This window comes from Rhea pennata, chromosome 3, assembly GCF_028389875.1.
Source record: "Rhea pennata isolate bPtePen1 chromosome 3, bPtePen1.pri, whole genome shotgun sequence".
Classification (NCBI taxonomy): domain Eukaryota; kingdom Metazoa; phylum Chordata; class Aves; order Rheiformes; family Rheidae; genus Rhea; species Rhea pennata.
In genome coordinates this window covers 123,065,771-123,083,024 of record NC_084665.1, presented here as the reverse complement: position 1 = coordinate 123,083,024, position 17,254 = coordinate 123,065,771, and the positions used below count along the sequence as shown (strand labels likewise).

The window sequence follows — 17,254 nt, the reverse complement described above, 5'->3', positions numbered from 1 at the left end:
TAAGTATATGAAGCAACAGTATTATAAAATAGAAGCATTTGTCCCATTAAGGTTTCCATACATAGAAGAGAGTAACAAGGAATCTCTTATCTGGGAGCAGAGACCATAAATAAGGACATAAATAATGCAACAGGGCAACAGAAATGCTGCAACTACAGACCTTTGCTTAAGAGCAAATCAGGGCAGTAGCTGCATCCCAGGCAAATTAATGCGTCAGCTCCCCAAATGTCTGCAAAGCCTTTTACAGAGCTGTTCTAATTGCAAAACCCAATCCCGGGGGTGCAAAATGATGTTTATAACACAAGGCAATTACATCTTTGCAAGTCTCAGCACAGGCTAAAAGAGAGACCCCCTTACATGCACTGAACCCCAAAATCCACCCCCCCTTCATCAAGCCTGGGGCTCCCCGAACAGCCCCTGCTCCAACCACTGCCTCCCCGAAGCCGAGGCAGCTTTTAAGGAGGTTAACACAGAATCATGTCAAGTAACAAACACCTAGTATTTATTAATAAATTAGTACACTGGAAGGCAATGTTTCAATTCATTCCCCTCTTCCCCCCCACTCCCACCCCCTGCCAAAAAGGTAGCACATGCCACCCTAATATAATTTCTTCAAATTGAGCATATTACAGACTGTTCATTACGGGAGCATAATAGTTGCAAATATAATCAGACAGACTTCTTACGATGCAGCTTCCCCCCCCCTTTTTTCTTTTAATAAAAAGTGAAATGTGATTTGAAGAGACTATTAAGACCAGGTAGGGTCTTCAGAGAACCTAACCTACTGGCCATGTCTGTATAAAAAACAATAGACACAAGTGTAAAAGCATAGCTTGGTAAGTCTTAAACCACAAGGAGAGCAGTACCACCAGCGGTTGCCTTCAACTCCTAAAGTCCAGCACCAGTGCTGATTGCAACAACATATTTAGGGCCTGCTGTTCTCTTAAGTTGCAAGGCAAGATACACCTTGCTTGGGTTACATTCGGCTGCAGGCAAAGGACCATTTTATAATCTCGAAGGTTGGTGGAACTAAACCTCTTAATTTCATTAAAACACTTCTGCTTTAGCTTAGAGGAGCACAATGCATTGTCCAGGTGAAAACCATACAATAAATAATCGTGCTAGTAAAATTTCAGCAATGAATATGAGCTATACAATAGTACATTAAAAAAGTCAACTTGGGGAAAGCTAGATGCATTAGAGAAGGTAACAGCAACAATCAGTTTTGCATGGTTTACCATTTACCACTCCAAGGCAGAAGGGAGGTAGCAGGAGAGAGTCATTCAGAGTAACAGTTTTGACAGAATTGAAACGGGTTACAGAGCAATCCCAGATTCAGCATAGAAGTTACACCAGATTTGTGGTCTTCTAGTTCATTAACTGCATTTTAAAGTGCATTGACTGATCCGACTGGAAGGAGAGCAAGAAAAGAAAGACTCAGAAGGGGGCAGAGGGTGCAAAGACTTTAATTGAGCAACAGAGTTAAGGTTGAAAGGTGCAATGCTTGCGAACTGTCCCCCTCCAGAAACCAGACACCTCAAAGAAAATACTGGCCATGTACTCTACAACAAAACCTGCCTGTATGTTGTCGATCATCTTAACGAGTGCCAAGCTAGTTCTAGCAGATATTCAGAGTGCGTAGTGACCGATGCCTACAGTAAGTCAGGAAGGTGGCTATAGACAGAGTCCAGGAGGGTTTGGCTGGCTTCCTGGCTCTTGACTCCGGCGATCTCAAATAGCCTGTCCAGCTTGTCTTCGGCTTGTGGTATTTCCTCTATCACGTGGAGCTCCTCGGGGTTGAGGATGTGCAGCATGTCGTCAAAGATGGGCTGCAGGTCGCAAGGGTCCAAGCGCACCTGGCGCAAGACTGTGTCCTTCTTTTCTGTGGGAGGAAGGAGGGGTTGGGTGTTAAGAGGCTAATTCAGAAGACCCCTGTTAACTAGGACTTGTTCTCCCTGGACACCTGGGTCCATCCCCTGCTGTCACCTCTACAAGGTGATTTACCACAAAAAGAAAGGAGGAAAAAGGAGAAAGGGGCAGCATGTGTTGGGCCTAATGCTGTAGAGCCACCTCACCCAGTATCCTGCTGAAGTATTTAGAAATGCTGCATGGTCAGTACTAAAAAGCTAAGAAGGGTGGAGGGGGGCCAAAAAGGCTGAATGCTGGTATTTTGAGTTATTTTCATTGGATCAGGTTCATTTCTGCAAAGTATAAATTAAGTAAATTGGCTGAGCTTCATGTTTCACCTTCATCAGAAGTTAAAGATTAAATGCAGCAAATTAAATGCAGCAAATTAACAATGATTTACATCGCAAGTCACAGGCTGCAGTGAGCAGGACCATGGGTGAAAAAAAAAAATCAATCTTGAAATCATGCTTTTCTGTCTTAATCTCATGCAAAAAGCCTTGGGAGAGAAGGCATTCCCTTTCAGAGAGCTTGGGAGACCGCAATAACCCAGCACCGAGGGTTAACGCAGCAGCTGGGAATTAGGAGAAATCCTTCCCTGCTTCTGCAAGGGAAGCTCCAGACATCTGGGGACGCTACGGTTCTCCAGCAGCACCTGAAAGAGTTAAAAATCTTTAAAGGTGTTTTCCCTCTCTACTCTACGTTATGTTTGCTACCAGGATATTCATCGTCTTGAATCAGGATGCGATAAATTTTTCCGGAAAGTCCGTTTTCCCCAGCTATTTACCTTAAGGATATTACATTGCCGCTGCTCACTAGGCGGCTCTACCGTACTTCCCACGTGCGCTGACCACCGAGGACGTGCCCTGACTGACCTTCAGGGATCACGGCTATTTCATCCTCCCGCTCTCCCTGGCATCCCAAGCTGATTTTGGTACCTTTGGTAATAAAAGAGCCTGTTCGGCTGAGCGCAGAGGAGCCGCTGGAAGTCGAATCGCAGCGCAGGAGGGGCTCCGACTCGTCGACGAAGAAGCACTTCTTCTCTGAAGGAGAGGGCTCCACGGTGAGGACGGTCGCCTCGGGTGGCTTCGGAGTGGGGCTGGGCGTGGGGCTGAGTGGGCTGGGGTTCACTGGGAGCGCCAGTTTGTCAGCTTCCAGCTGCAAAGAAGATATTGGAAAAACTAACTCATAAGGACATTACACAATGAGCTTACGTTCAAAGTCATTTCCATCGCAGCAGGAATTAAGCACAACAGCAGCATTGAGGCTTTCAAATCCATCCGAGCCCATCCTTGGAAACAAACTCCCCTGAGCAAATGTCGCGTTTGGATAGCCTCCTCCAAGATAACCTGCAGTTGCTGATCCCCACAGGCCCCTTCTCCAGAGTCTGCACCCCACAAAACAAGCACCAGAGGGGAGTCAGAGGTGGGAACTACTGCTAGGGTTCAGCACACCTCTATTCAACAGGCAGGAGGGTAAAATGACCTCGGCTCTTGATAGGATGACGCATGCAGCCACAGCAGAGTATTTTAACTTGGTGTTTGTTCTTATGCTCTGAAAAAGTCACTAAAGCCTGAAGTACAACTGTTGGGGCTAATGGCCATGATCATCCAGCAGATAACCCTCCCTGCAGCCTCCCAAGAGCATTCTGGTGTTTTCATGCAGTGGAGTACAGACATCCAGCTCCAAGTCAATCTCATCCTGATAGCCCTTATGCCCACAGTAAGGGCTGGTGAGGGTTAACGTGACTCCCTCTTGTTCTAGACATGTTATTTCCACCACATCATCCTCTAATATATGCTTTGGGGAGGATGCAAGAGCATGAGAAATCCTCCAGACACCACCTTTCATAGTAGATGCATTCCCCTACCACCACCTCTGCACACGAACTCATGTCCCATTGCTCCCAGTAACACTGCTACACAGGCCAAAGAGTGGATTAAAACTGTTCCATATTTATCATTTCACAAGTGTGAGACACGGTCTGGCCTCGTTATTTCATCCGATGAGAAACTTGGAAGGTGAGAGACACAGCACTCCTTGGTTATTTCCATTGCAGCGTGCTTGGTTTGCGAGTGCAGCACTGTTGAACTGCCTCCAGCAGTCCACGACTCCAGTTTTCCATGCGTCACTAGGATTGGAGCTTTCTTTGGGGCACAACGCTCCCGAGTTGCACCTGCCTTGTAACACGCCAGTGCAACCCAGCAGGGTTTTGGTGCCAGCGTGCCCAAGGAACAGAAATGATGTCATCACACATCTCCTCAGCTGCACTTAGATCAACCACAGCTTAATCCACTTTTCAATGTTGAGCCACGTTTCAAGTTAATAATTTGTTTGACCCGTCTCACCCAGGCTCCCGTAAGCACATGGTGAACATGTTACAGAGCTCTCTGTCCCACCTGACTCAGAGGTTATGGTCAGAAAGGGTAACTAGGGACACATGTCAAGGACAGCATCAGCTCAGGGCCTTCAGTTTTGCCCCGTTATCCCTGAAGCAAACCCAACGCCCTTCCAAGCCTCTCAACATCACCTTTGGGATGGCAAACCCCAAGCATACAGCATTTCTGGTTTCCACCACCCCACAAAGGTCTACAGGCAAGACAGACTTGGGACAATATTGAAGGTCACCAATCCATCTCTCCTGCTCTGAGCAACTTGCTCCAAGGAGCATCACCGAGTGTTCAATCCCTTCCTAGCCTCGCTTGATCTGTCCAAGAGCAGAATTAAGAGCCACTTCTGCATGTAACCAACTTTCTCCTAACCGCTACATGGTACTGGAGAACACAGCACACCCCAAATGCATACCCCCAGGAAAACAGCTCTGCTCTTCTCTAAGCAGAAGCTCATAACACATGATAATGTTGTCAGAAGCAGCCTTAAGGAAGATAACTGCTCTCAGCAGCATCTCACAACTCTGTCTTCCCTTCTGGAGGGGAAAACTAGGCAATTTGTGTTTGCCTGCTTCTGCCGACAGCAGAGAGATCAAATGCAACGCTAGAATCAAAGGCTGCGCCGGGCAGGGAGCTGACGCGCCGTCCCGCATCGGCAGGTGGACGATGCTGCTGGTGGCAGCTCGCGCCTCCGCGTCCCCTGGGCGCACGCTACCTGCGGTTGCTTCCTCCCACCCATACCGATCTGCTCCGCGCTTGGGCGGCTCCATCGGGCTCCGCACGGCTCTGCCGCGCTCCACCGCGCGCAGGGACGTCATCGCGCGTTCCCCGTCCGCGTCGAGGAATTTGCCACCCACGGATCACGTGTCTGCCGAGACGCCCGTTAGCTGACATTAAGTTAACATTTCAGGCTGCTCGCGGTGGAATGAAAGGGTTTTTTTCAGCTGAAAATTAAAAGGGAGGATTTGTTCTGGTTCAGCATGTTATGTAATATGCATAGCAAAAATACAAACCAGTGTTAATGCTTAATTAAAAGCATCTGCTTTCTCTAAAATTCCCTTCTCAATACAATTCCTCGACAAGAATTAGACTATTGTCATTAACAGGGAAGAAAGCTGCAAGCAAAGAGCCAGAATAGCAACTGGATACTTCCCACGTGGCAATACACTGTGATTTCCCCTTTAAAAATAAACAGACTTGAGAGGTTAGTTTTTCCCCATGCAACCCAACCGTTTACTCTCCAGCCACAACTCAACTCCTGATCTTCTAAAAAGGCCTGACCAACGTGGAAAAATTATCTAAGGGCTTGAAAAAACCCACTGCCCTTGCCTTGCCTTCCAAGCAGAGGGGAAAATGCTTCCCAGAAGAAACGTGCAAATTATTTCGCGTTTAATTAAACAGCTGCTAAAGCATTCTAGAAAATCACCTGGGGTTATTTCTCGACTGCAGGCGTCCTTGGAGTCCAAAGCGTTCCAAATAGCTGAACGTTTGTTAGTTTATTAAGCAAAGTAAACAGGATGCTCGAATGGGTGTTAATATTTAAACCAGGAGAAGAAAGCAAAGGGAATGGTAGTGTTTTGAAAGGCCAGGGAAAGTAAGAGGTTGCTCTGAGGTAAAGCCTGGTGCAAAAACATTATTAATAGCTTGTGACTCATTTGCTTGAAACCACCATTGCAAATATATAATATATATATATATATATATATATATATATATATATATATATATATTTTTTTTTTTTTTTTAAGAACATCAGCAGTCGAGCAAAGTGATGAATGCCCCCAACCCCGCTGGAAAAAGCCTGCTACCTGCAGTGTCTTTGCAGCGCTGACCCCTGAAGGCAGGAGGGCGATGGTGGAAAGCCATCGATTTGCATCTCCTCCAAGGCGAGGCTTTCTGGAGCTTCCTTACTTCTCACCTGACGAGGGGTAGGGGAGCCCTGCATTTGCCACAGGGGCCGTATTTGCCACTGGGCACACAGATACATAGAGGGCTGTTAGGTGCATCGCTTGCACCGAGTACACCAGGACTCCCTAGCCGGTCCCGAGGCAGGAGAGCCTGCAAATGCTGTCGCCGGGTGAGAATTTATGGATTTCAGCCTGAAAACCAAGCACGCAACGGGCTCTGACGCACTGGCAGCCTCCTGCAACGAAGCGCGGATCAATCGCGCTGGGGCGCTCGGCCAAATTTTTTTTTTGATCACTGCAGCAAGCGGTTTGCAAGGCTAAAAAAAAAAAAAAAAAAAAAAAAAAACGTAAAGGCTCCTGCGTATTCACAGCCCTTTAGGGTGCAGGTCCTAATGGCAACATTTTGGCTCCTAAACGCAATGTGGGTTAGGTCTGGAAGGATGCTCTAAGCAGGAGAATTTGAGAAGTCCCTTCCTAAAAGCCTTTGGGGAGGGAGAAAAGGGGATGGATGCAAAAAGAGGACATACACTTGAACTCGTTTTTCTCTTCACGTGACATTTATGCAACTGCCCAAGCACAAACTCCCCCGCCGTTACATCCAGCTGGGGAACAAATCCACGTGCTGTCCTCACAACTGCTCCCGCCGGCTCCTTTGATTTGGCTGGTCCCTTATTTTGACTAAAAAGGGCTTGTCTTGATTTTATTGTATGGCAATAAAAGATCAGCCTGGACAAACAAACTGCAATGACTGTGCTAACATTAGGAAGGATTGATTGTGGGAATTATGAAAAAAATCCCCCTTGGATGATACTTCCTAGTCATTCTTCCCGCAGTAACTGTAGCGAAAAGCGTCACAGTGGGGATCGAAACCCAACACCAAAAACAAAGCAATGAGCGAGGGTATTGGCAGGTCTCTCTAGCTGGTACCGCATCAGTTCAAAATAACCCTTGAAAGTCATTTATCAACCCGCCGAATCGATCTTTAGAGCAAACGCTGATGAAGAGGAATGCGTTTGTGTTTGCTCACTCAAGGCGATCTCCGGCGAGCTCGTGATCGCCGTATCTAAGTGACTCGGCGTCAGGAGTTCAGCGTCCTCAGCCGTGGGAGGACCGAGCCCCGAGCGCTTCTGCGAACTCGAACCGAACGAACCTCGAGGCAAACGCCCAGAGCTCGCCTGCGTGGCTCCCGCAGCCGGAGACCGGGAGCTAGCGGGATGAGTTTGATGGGCTGGTGCCAAGCTCAGCGCCTGCCAATTCCCGCTCGCTCACGGCCCCGAATGCCCCGTTCTCCTCCCTCGCCCGCAGCAAAGTCAGTTTTGGCAACCGGGGAGTTTAGCAGCTAGTCCTAGACTTCTCCTCACTGAAGCTTTGCATTACTCCTTGAGCTCAGGAGCAGCTGTTAGAAGCATAGGTCAGGGCTATCACCTGCAAAGCGAGAGAAGATAACCACGAAACAGCCGTTCGAAGCGCTGCTGGAGACATCACTAATTGCACCAGCGCAGAGACCTCGTGGGAGCCCTCCGGGCGCACCAGCAGCCGGCCAAGCGCTCTCACACTGGTGCTAACTCCAGGCTCACCATGTATTTCCCAAACAGAAAAAAAAGAAAAGGGAGATTGAAAAAAAAAAAAAAGAAAAAAAAAAAAACAGCATCAAGGCTTTGCAAGTGAAACAGCGGGGAAATGCCCCAATAAAACGCTGAGCTCGGCCGCTCAGTCTGGCTGCGGGGCGCGAGGGAGCCTCGCTCAGGGCCGTGCCCAGCTCCGGAGCGCGGACCGCGCCGCCTCTGCTGCCGGGCGACTTCAGGCCGTCAAATGTACTTTGATACCGCGTTAGCCGGGCTTCGGGCACGGCACCAGCTGCCGCCGCTGGCTGCGGCAGGTTAGTCTTCTTGCCCAAGCCAAATGCAAACGAAACGGCTGCTATTTTTAAAAGGGGAAAATTAGCAGGGGGCTGTGGTCAGAGGAAAAATCTCTCCGGAGGGAGATTTTATAGTCACTGGGTCGGGTGGCCATGCAGCTTGCTGCACACCGCTTCAGCGGGGGTTAAGTTTAGCACTGAGGTTGCAGTTTCCTGGATTCCCTGCAACAAGATTACACAGCTGACACCTGCCTTATTTCCAGGTTCGTTAAGCCTCCATATGGGGCTCCGGAGGAGAAAAAAAGGAGGCAAAATGCCTGGGAAGGCTAGAAGCACCCAGGGTACACTAGCAGGGACCTTATGTGCAAAGATGACCCACCCAGATGAGCAGCTTTGTGCTCCACTCGTGGTACAATTTTTCTATTAAATGGGATTGTCACCTCCGATCAGCTCTCTCGGCAGAAGCGTCTAGATTACCTGTGACAGCAGGGGCAGCTGGTGGGGTCACCAAACGGGTATGCTCCGAGAGCAATGACAAATCCTGTGTAAAACCCTTAAATACAAGTTCCTGCACAATACCTTAAAGGAGAAACCCACACAGAGCGTTCCCTGGCGGTCCTCTCCGTTTCAGAGACTCGGACAGTCTCTAGGTCGTTTCTTCAAGGCACTGTTATGTTTGGGGCCAACATTTACAGCTGAACAGTCCTCTGAAGCCAAAATACCCTTCACCCAGGTGCAAAGTCTTACAGAGGTCACAAAGACCAAGTGACAGTCTGCAGATACTGGAGAAACATGCTCCCGTTATTCTCCTGGACTGAATCCAAGACATGAGAAAAACAGCGAAAGCCCTCAACCAGATGGATGGAAACGGAGCAGCCCCAGGAGCGGTCACTGCCTGCATATCAGATGGTGCCAGAGATGCACTGGAGCCAAGATGCCACCCAGATGTAGCAGCATTTCCTCTACCACTTCGTTGTCAGCTTGCCTCTATCCCTATGTTGACTAATAGCCAAGGTCTAGCTGGTGGATCTTGCCTGAGGCAGGAATCCCACTTTTCATGCTCTCCAGTTGACACTGGTACATTTTGCACAGACACAACTGAAGGTAGAGAAGAGAAAGTCCATCACTTCCCTGACAGGGCTCACACCTTTGGGGAGTGGAAAGACCTTTATCTGATTTCCCATGGCACAGGAGGGTGCTCCAGCATCCAAGGGTGGGGTGAGAAAGCAGAATTGGCTTCCTTGGCTTCACTGGCCACATTTCCAAAGAGCACTGGCCACCGCTACACTGTGTGCAGACCTGGAGTCCAACACTTTGTAAGACAGTCCTGAAAAACAACTACTAAAAAATCGAGTCTCATGTTTTCGGAAGAACACAGTCTGGGGAATCAGGCTGGGGTCCAGAAGTCAGCTAGATACCAAGACCAAAATGCAGCCATTTTGCATGAGAACTATATGAGTGCTTTCCCCATCAGCCCTGGTGATTTGTGGGTCTGGTGCTTCTCAAAATAGGAGATGGTGCCTATACAAAAGCTTCTGGTGTTTTTTTCCTCTCTATGAATTTGTCCAGTCATTTTTTGAACTCATACTTTTAGCCACAGTCTCTTGTGGCAAGGAATTCCCCAGCTCGATGATGAACAAATCGGTACCTCTTTTTTGCTTGCTCCAGCTCCTCCACTTGCTAGTTTCATCTTACGCTCCTTAGCTCTCTGTACTGGATATGACATATAGAGCCCAAGGAGACACGGCCACAAATGTAAGGAGACCCCAAATACAACTGTGCCTACTATAAAACTGCATTTGTGTTCGTTGTACATCCTCCACGCTCGTTCAAACCCACAGTTCACTGGAAGTCAACCCACAGCTTAGAGCAAGCCTGCCAGAGAACTGCCAGGCTCCTCCATGTCACCTTCCTCTAGACTCTGACCAATTTATACTACAGCTTAGTAATGACAGATGGTTAAAACGGTACAGAAACCGGAAAGGAAAGTTGTATGCAAGCTTCAGCCAGCTGCCTTAGCGTTTCAGAGCCCTGCCCTCGGATGGGCAGCGCTCCGTGTCCAGTGTCCTGCCGTGAACCTCCTGAGAGAGAAATCTGTGTAGTAACTTCATCCTCTTTCCACCGCTGGCGTTTTAAGTTAAGATAGCACAAGGCAGATTAACTAGTCCAGTCCGGTTCTGCTTTGTAAAAAGAGGAAATCAAGCAAGTCACTCCTAGACTAGGAGCCTGACGCAGCCCAAATTTTGTGCTCTGCTTGAAGAGCGCTGCTCTAGGCTTTTAACCCAAAGGTCAAAACCTGTGAAAGAAGAAGTAAAGGCACAAGAGGAGCTTGCAACAGCTGTCTGCCTACTTGCAGGACAGCTTCACACAGGGCTTTCACATCCTCTTCTCCTCCAGCCCCCCCAGGAGGAGGAAACTGCGCAACTGAGGTTCATGCAGGACACAGCCCCACCAACAAGCTTTCCTCCAACATATCTGCTGACTTACGGGATCAAGGACAACATGCATTTAGCCACGCACTATATCTCGCAGGGCTCAGGGCTGCAACATTTTCAATCCCCCCCACCACCTGCCTTCCCAGTTTATTTTCTAGCTTATTCTGAACGCTCTAAGCAAGCCTGTTTGCTTCTTTCTGTCAGTACCTTAGAATATTCTACCTAAAGCCAATAAAGCCATAAATAAAAGAGATAAGAGATTAAAGCACTGCTCATGGTAGGGTGCTTACAGCGGTACCAGCGGCGAGCTGTGCCAGGAGCGCTGCAGCGGCGACGATGACGACGCTCAGGGCTTGGCGACCGATACAGCCTTATGTCAGCACACAACTGCAAGAGAGCTTATCCCCAAGAGACCTCGCCAGCCTCACTCAGCTTTTCCACCTCTACCCCAACAATTAAGAATTGCAGATTCCAGTCCAAAAGCCATCCTTTACCCTCCCTTTTTTTTTTTATTATTTTTTTGAGTGCCAAAAGCACTAATTTGGGGTGTGCCCATGCCCGCTAGCATCTGGACCTGCATGCCGCTGCCCCCTAAGCCACCCGTCTGCCCAAGCGAAGCGTGCCTGGCAGGGCAGAGACGTTGCAGAGCTATTCCCCACCACGGAGACGAGCCGGAAACACCCTTGCCGCCGACACGAGAGCTGCGCGGGAGCTGTGCCAGCTCAACACACCCCAAGCTTCTTCCTGCAGCTGCTCTGCTCATCATATTTTCTGCATCAGTGACTAGGGCAAAAACCAGCAAAGTGATTCAGAGGGCTAATCCAGTTTTAACCTAAATTTGGTCAACGTGAGGTAGAACCAGCATAATCTTTCAGGGCTAAAAAAAGCCACTGAGCATTCAGTGGAGCTTTTCTTTACCCAATGGAAAGTGCTTGTGCTGTACACTGTAATGCTCCAGAGACCTGCCTTAATTCTCAATTCTTGAATTATCAGCAGTTGTAAATATTTATATGCTGGAGCCCAAAAAGCTTCTCTGTGAATGGGACAGGACCAGAGGGTGGCTTTGCCTTGCAGGTGTCTCGGTCTGAGGACAGGAAACAAGGGAAGGCCACGGGGATGCAATCTGCCGCGAAGGCAGCGGCTGCAGCAGATCTCTGCTCGGGTCCGGCCGGTGTTGCACCACCGGCGCAGACTCGCCGATGAGAGCGAGCCCGAGCATCTCGGCAGCGACAAGCAGAACAAACTAACCCCAAATCTCCCTCAAAGGGGCAACAGCCCAGACCTTGCACAACAAAAACCTGAATTTCTGCCTCCGCGCAGCCTCGGGCCCAGACCTCACCCCCTGCAGCTCGTTCCCAGCCAGTCCAGACTAAAAACCTGAGAAACCCTCGGGGCTCTGTCTGCAGCGGGACACCTCCCCGCGCAGAGATCGCCGCAGCACCTTGCTGCCAACGCAGAGGCTTCTGCGCTCCAATGCATCCGTTTTGAGCCAGATTTTTCCTCTCTCCTTCCCCTCGCCCCTTCGGCGGGCAGCGGCTTCCTGCAGGAGAGGGGAATTTCCATGCATTTCCTAACACCAGTTCACCAAGCACTCCTGCAGCTCGTTCACATGCACGCTGCCAGCAGCTGGTTCGCTCTCCCGTGCCCACGGGGCTTCATGCAGTTAGCTGTAGGAGATGCATCAGGCAGGTGAGCCAGGAAGAAGGCAGCACATATTTTGCATAGATGAAAAAACCCCAAACACTCAACATCTGCTCCCGGCATTTAGCAATAGGCTCCCCTGCACGTTCATGGCACTTCGGTTCACGCCGAGCCCTGTGCTCTGGACTGCAGCGTTGCAAAGCAGCTGTTTGCTCTAGGCTCGAGGGCCACGTTCACCTTTGCACCAGGCGCTTCCCACAGCTTTCTGCACCTCTCCCGCAGCGGTCCCTGGGCTACTCCATCTCCTGGGGCCTTTATCGTGGCTTTCGTCGAAACGCCAGGATCTGATAAAGGAGGGAAACAGGCTGCAGCAGGACCGAACCTTGCCAAAACGCACTGCGCAGCCACGTCAAATCCACACCGGGGTGCTTTTCAGCTTTAACATCCCACGCACCGCTTCAATGCAGTAACCAGCCTGGTGCCTTCAGGCGACAGACACCACCTAAGAATAACCACGTGCAAGATTTGCCCTTACAAACAATATACCCTAGAAAAAGACGACCTAGAGCCATTACCTAGGTCAGCCACGGTGGCAATCTTGCTCCAGAGAAATACAAGCATTAGGGCTTCTTGTATTTGTCATCTACCAGCTGACTGTCACCATTTCCACCAGAAAGATAAGCACAGGTATGTCTGTGTTGCCTCATTGAGGAGGCATAGCAGAAGAGTGAAATGCATGTGCTGCTGATGTAGAAGACTGCTGGCTCCCATCCACCAGTCCCCAGCAGGAAGGCCAGCAGGAGAGTCATGGGGATGGCGGCTGGAGGAAGGATGCACACATGCAATCTTGTTGCAGGACTGAATTTTCAGCACTACCACGGCAGCTGTTAGAAGGTGATTAACAGTCTAAGCTCACTTGAAAATAAATAAATACTACACAAAGGTGAAATTTTTTTTTTTAATAGGCTTCAACAGAAGAGTGGAACACATACTTATTTTCCTTTTAGTAAGAAGTTTAAGGTTTCAAGTCTACTGAGATTCTCAGAAAAATGGAAGCTGAACACTTGAGCTATTTCACATTCAAACTCTAGTAGAGAGGAAAGCTTTCAGTTGCTCACAAAAGCACCCATTTCTGAAGGGCTTGACAGCATTTCCAAGTGGCGAGAATCAACCCCTTGACACCTTCCACCGAGTCAACCTGATTAGCCGTGTACTCCTCCCTTCGGACAGAGTCCATAGGATTTCATCCGAAAGGGCTGAAAGTTTTTCCAATGCAAATTTTCAAACATCTGGCTGAAGAGGCACCACACGTCCTCCAAATCCAGATTTTAAACAACATCCAGAAAACCTGTACTCAAGAATCTGCAAGATTTGGGTTTGCTTATTTCCAGAGACATTTGTTCTGATTACTGGATTTTCAGAATTAAGAACTACATGTCTAATGTAAGCAAACGGTTAGTTGTTATTTAGTCACCAGAAATCAAGCATCTTGACAGAGCACACTGTAAAACCTAGCTCCTAAAGTCATCCTCCTCATTTTTTTTTTTGCTGTTTGAGAATAAGCGCCCGATATTCTTAGCTGAAACAGAAAGCAGCGTTCAGGAACATTGAGCATCGCGCAATCTTTCCAACTTGGTTAATTAAGCATTGTGCTGACAAACAAACCAAACCTTTTATCTGCTCTCCTAGCCCTAGCGTTTTACTCCGGGATTATTCAAAGTCAAAACAATAACCAGAAGAACAGAGAGTTTACAACCTGCTCAAGGAGACCGAAAGGACATCATGTCCTTTCGGCACAGCGTGCATAATGGAAGTTTCATACACATGTGCAAGTCACGTGCAAGATAACACTTTTTTTCTGCTTCTCTCTTTTCCTATAGTTTTGTTTCAGGCTTTTTTTTTTCCCCCTCTCCCATCTTAGATGCACACACACACAAAAAACAAACACCCTTGGAGCATGGTACAAAACAAGAGAGCTACATACTACTTAATTACTAGGAGTTTGAAGGAATAAAAAGCCCGTGACACAAAGCACACATACTAAGCTGGAATAGGAGCTCACATACAAGCCTGTTCAAAATTTGTGTATAAAAAAGATGAGGTAGTGCTCAGTACACAGAACGATCGGTGGGATTACAAGGAGCTGTCAAAGATGCAAGTCCAAGAGTCACACAAATGCATGCATGCGAAAGCTTGTGATTCTGCAGCAGGCTTGTAAAAAAAACCAAAATGTTCAGTACACAGCTGCATGCTAAGACTGCAAAAAAAAGTAAATGGTAAAGCCACTGCAGTCCCTGTGGCAGCATGGGACAGTCCTGTCTCAGTGACAGGGTTTGGCACTGAGCTGTCCTGATAGTGCTCTGCCCCACAAGCTCTTACACAGCCACGAAGAGTTTCCTCATCAGCGGCACACAAACACCAAATAGCGGTTCGTAGGTACCCGCTACCACTTACTTCCTTTTGGGTGAAAATCAGTTTAAAAAAAATCAGTGGGAAATACTTCACCAGCTGGTTTAGCTCCCCCCTTGACTCCCCTCCTCCATCCATATATTCTCCCACCGGCCTCCACATTCAGCGTCCACCCACCATATTTATTAATTCTTCTAGATGACCACAAATTAGCAGAGTCAAAAAAAAAAAAAAAATCAAAAGCATGCTAAGAGCTAAGGCAAGAGGAGGTCAAAACAAACCAAGGTGGTGAGCGTGGCAGGAAGCTGTCAGAGCACAAAAGCCCCAAAGTTTACACCATGCTGAGAATCTGCTGCAGGAGGGGACAACCCTGCACAGCATCAGGAACAGTCAAGCACACCCAGACCTTCCACCTTCACGAGGGCCATGTGCTGCACACGAATGCTTGGCCAAAAGATGACTTAAATACAAGTACCTGAGAAGCTCTGGGGTGAGACAGAGCCTGGCTACTTGACTATGAGTCAACCTAGAGTCTCAACCTGGTATCATCCTCCCAAGCACTGGCCCTGGCAAGACAGATAGCATTACAAAAAGCATCTCTGTAACATTAGCATCAAGATGAGCCCCATGTTACCGTAGTGGTGTCTTCCATCAGGCCCCTGATCTTCTCCACCACGTCGTTCCGCCTGTGCTGATGCAGGGCGCTGATGAGCTGGGCAAGGCTTGCTTCAGGCCCGCGGATGGTCCAGTGCTGTAAAGCCGCGTAGGCCCTTTCGTGATCAGCTGTGTAGCCGTTGGAGAAAGCTGCCACCTCACGCTCGCTGGCGTTGCACAGGAACTGGTAGATGTCCTTCCACTGGCTTCCAACCTGAGCTGCCACAAGCTTCAGGATGTCTATGCCTGTAGGACAGAAGAGGTACAGATGAGGCAAAAGTGGTTTCCAGGCTTGCAGCCTCCTCTCATTTCATACCTTTTCCATTCCCTAGATGGATGGGCACACTATTTATTTTTTTTTAATGATTTTTCATTACATAGATGAAGCTGCTTACCACTCCAGGCTGCAAGAAGCTCAGCGGACGAGCTGAATGGACCTTCCACAACATGCCCAAACACTTTTAACATCTACTGTGTAAGTTAAAGTTGCTTAATCCGAACATACATGCCAGTACAAGAACATTAAGATCACTCTAAAATCAACTGCATAGTAGTATGGCACATTTGACATGAAAAACATACTCAAATAGCCCATCATTCCATGTTCACTTCATCTCAGGAGAGAAGATGCAAGCAAAGCTTAAACTAAAAGAGTAACAATCACTTGTCCCCTGCTTTGCAATAGCCTGTTTTTCAGCAGCATAAAAAAAATAAAATAAAAAAGTAAGTATGCAGCCCTCAAAACAGGCAGGACTGCGAGGCTGCAGGAATACCTCCCCAGGGAGACTTCAGCGAGAGACGGCAATGTGCTCGCCCTTAGACTTGTATCAAAGCTAATCCAGCTTCTGTTCAAAGCCTTAGAAGATGAGTCACTGAAGCATCTCTATGAAGATGAATATATTTCCGTAACAGAGAGCATCTATAGTAGTTATAGGTGTATTTAAAGTCGCTTCTGATGCAGACCTAGTAGAATGACTCAGGTGTATGACAGAAGATGCACATCGCCTGCATCAGAGAACAGTTTTACATTAATAGAAAATTTTGAACGGGATTTGAAGAGTACAAAGACAGATTTCGCCCCAGATCTCTGCTCCCAAGCCTTTGAGACACATTAGTTCAAGACTATAAGGATTTCCTCCCTGAAGCTTTGGGAGCAATTCAAACAGTACACTTGTCCTTGCGTCTACTGGAGGTCAGGAGCCAAGTCTTCAAACGAAGCCAAGGCTTCCCTTCACAAGAGCCAATTAAGCCTATTTTACCAAGCTGAACAACGCCTCTTTCAAACCACCATGTGAAGGGTCAACAAAAGCCATCCAAACATCTCTGTTTTTCAGAGATGTTGCCACATTTCAGGTTTCCTCATGAGCCAGCACTCTTCCATTACTACACAGGCTATTTCTTCTTCCATCTACGGTCCCAACACCTGTGTCAGCAAAAACTGCTGCTTACAGAGAAGTATTTCATAGCCCCAAACTTTCCCACAGTTGCAAAATTTAGCAGCTTTAATACTATTTAGTCCAACATCCCAAGTATACCCTCAAGTCTAAGCCCCAAGAGTGTCAAACTATATTTTTGACAAAGAAAAGCTTATCACAACTGCTGTATAAAGACATGTGTTTTTTTCCAAGCTACATATTCATTTGTTTTCCAGCAGTCATAACCCTACCATGCTCAGAACATCTAAGCTGATAGTCAACCTGCTTGATAAACAGAGTCAACTCATTTAAATACATGTCATGTTTTCCATACTCCTACTCTCCTCCCACCATAATGGAATAGAGGGGAAAAAAAAAAAAGTCTCTGGAATAGGTTCAGTGCAATATGCTCAACTTCCCCCTTGCAAAATTGGGCCACACTTACCACTGAGAGAAGCAGGTAGCACCTCAAAAGCCTTTGCATGTAATATCTCAGCAGAAATCAAAGGTATTTGAGGGTCAGTGTTTCTGGCAGCCTGCAGCCAAACGCAACGTCTCTGCCCACCAGCCCGGACTGGGGGACTCAACCCGGGAGAGCAGCAAACTAGCGCTGCGTTAGCGTTATTCCCGGCACGTGGGG

General features: G+C 48.0%; 1 protein-coding gene across 1 annotated transcript in view; it reads right to left on the bottom strand.

Moving 5' to 3' along the window:
• Positions 1–575: 575 nt before the first annotated feature.
• Positions 576–17,254, bottom strand: part of TNFRSF21 (TNF receptor superfamily member 21) — a 39,576-nt gene continuing 22,897 nt past the window's right edge. Inside the window, exons 4-6 of the mRNA XM_062573220.1 lie at positions 15,180–15,445; positions 2,844–3,063; positions 576–1,882 (exon numbers count right to left, since the gene is read on the bottom strand). Of these exons, the coding sequence (XP_062429204.1) occupies positions 1,653–1,882; positions 2,844–3,063; positions 15,180–15,445 (716 nt within the window). The 3' untranslated portion in view covers positions 576–1,652. The remainder of the gene's footprint in view (positions 1,883–2,843; positions 3,064–15,179; positions 15,446–17,254) is intronic.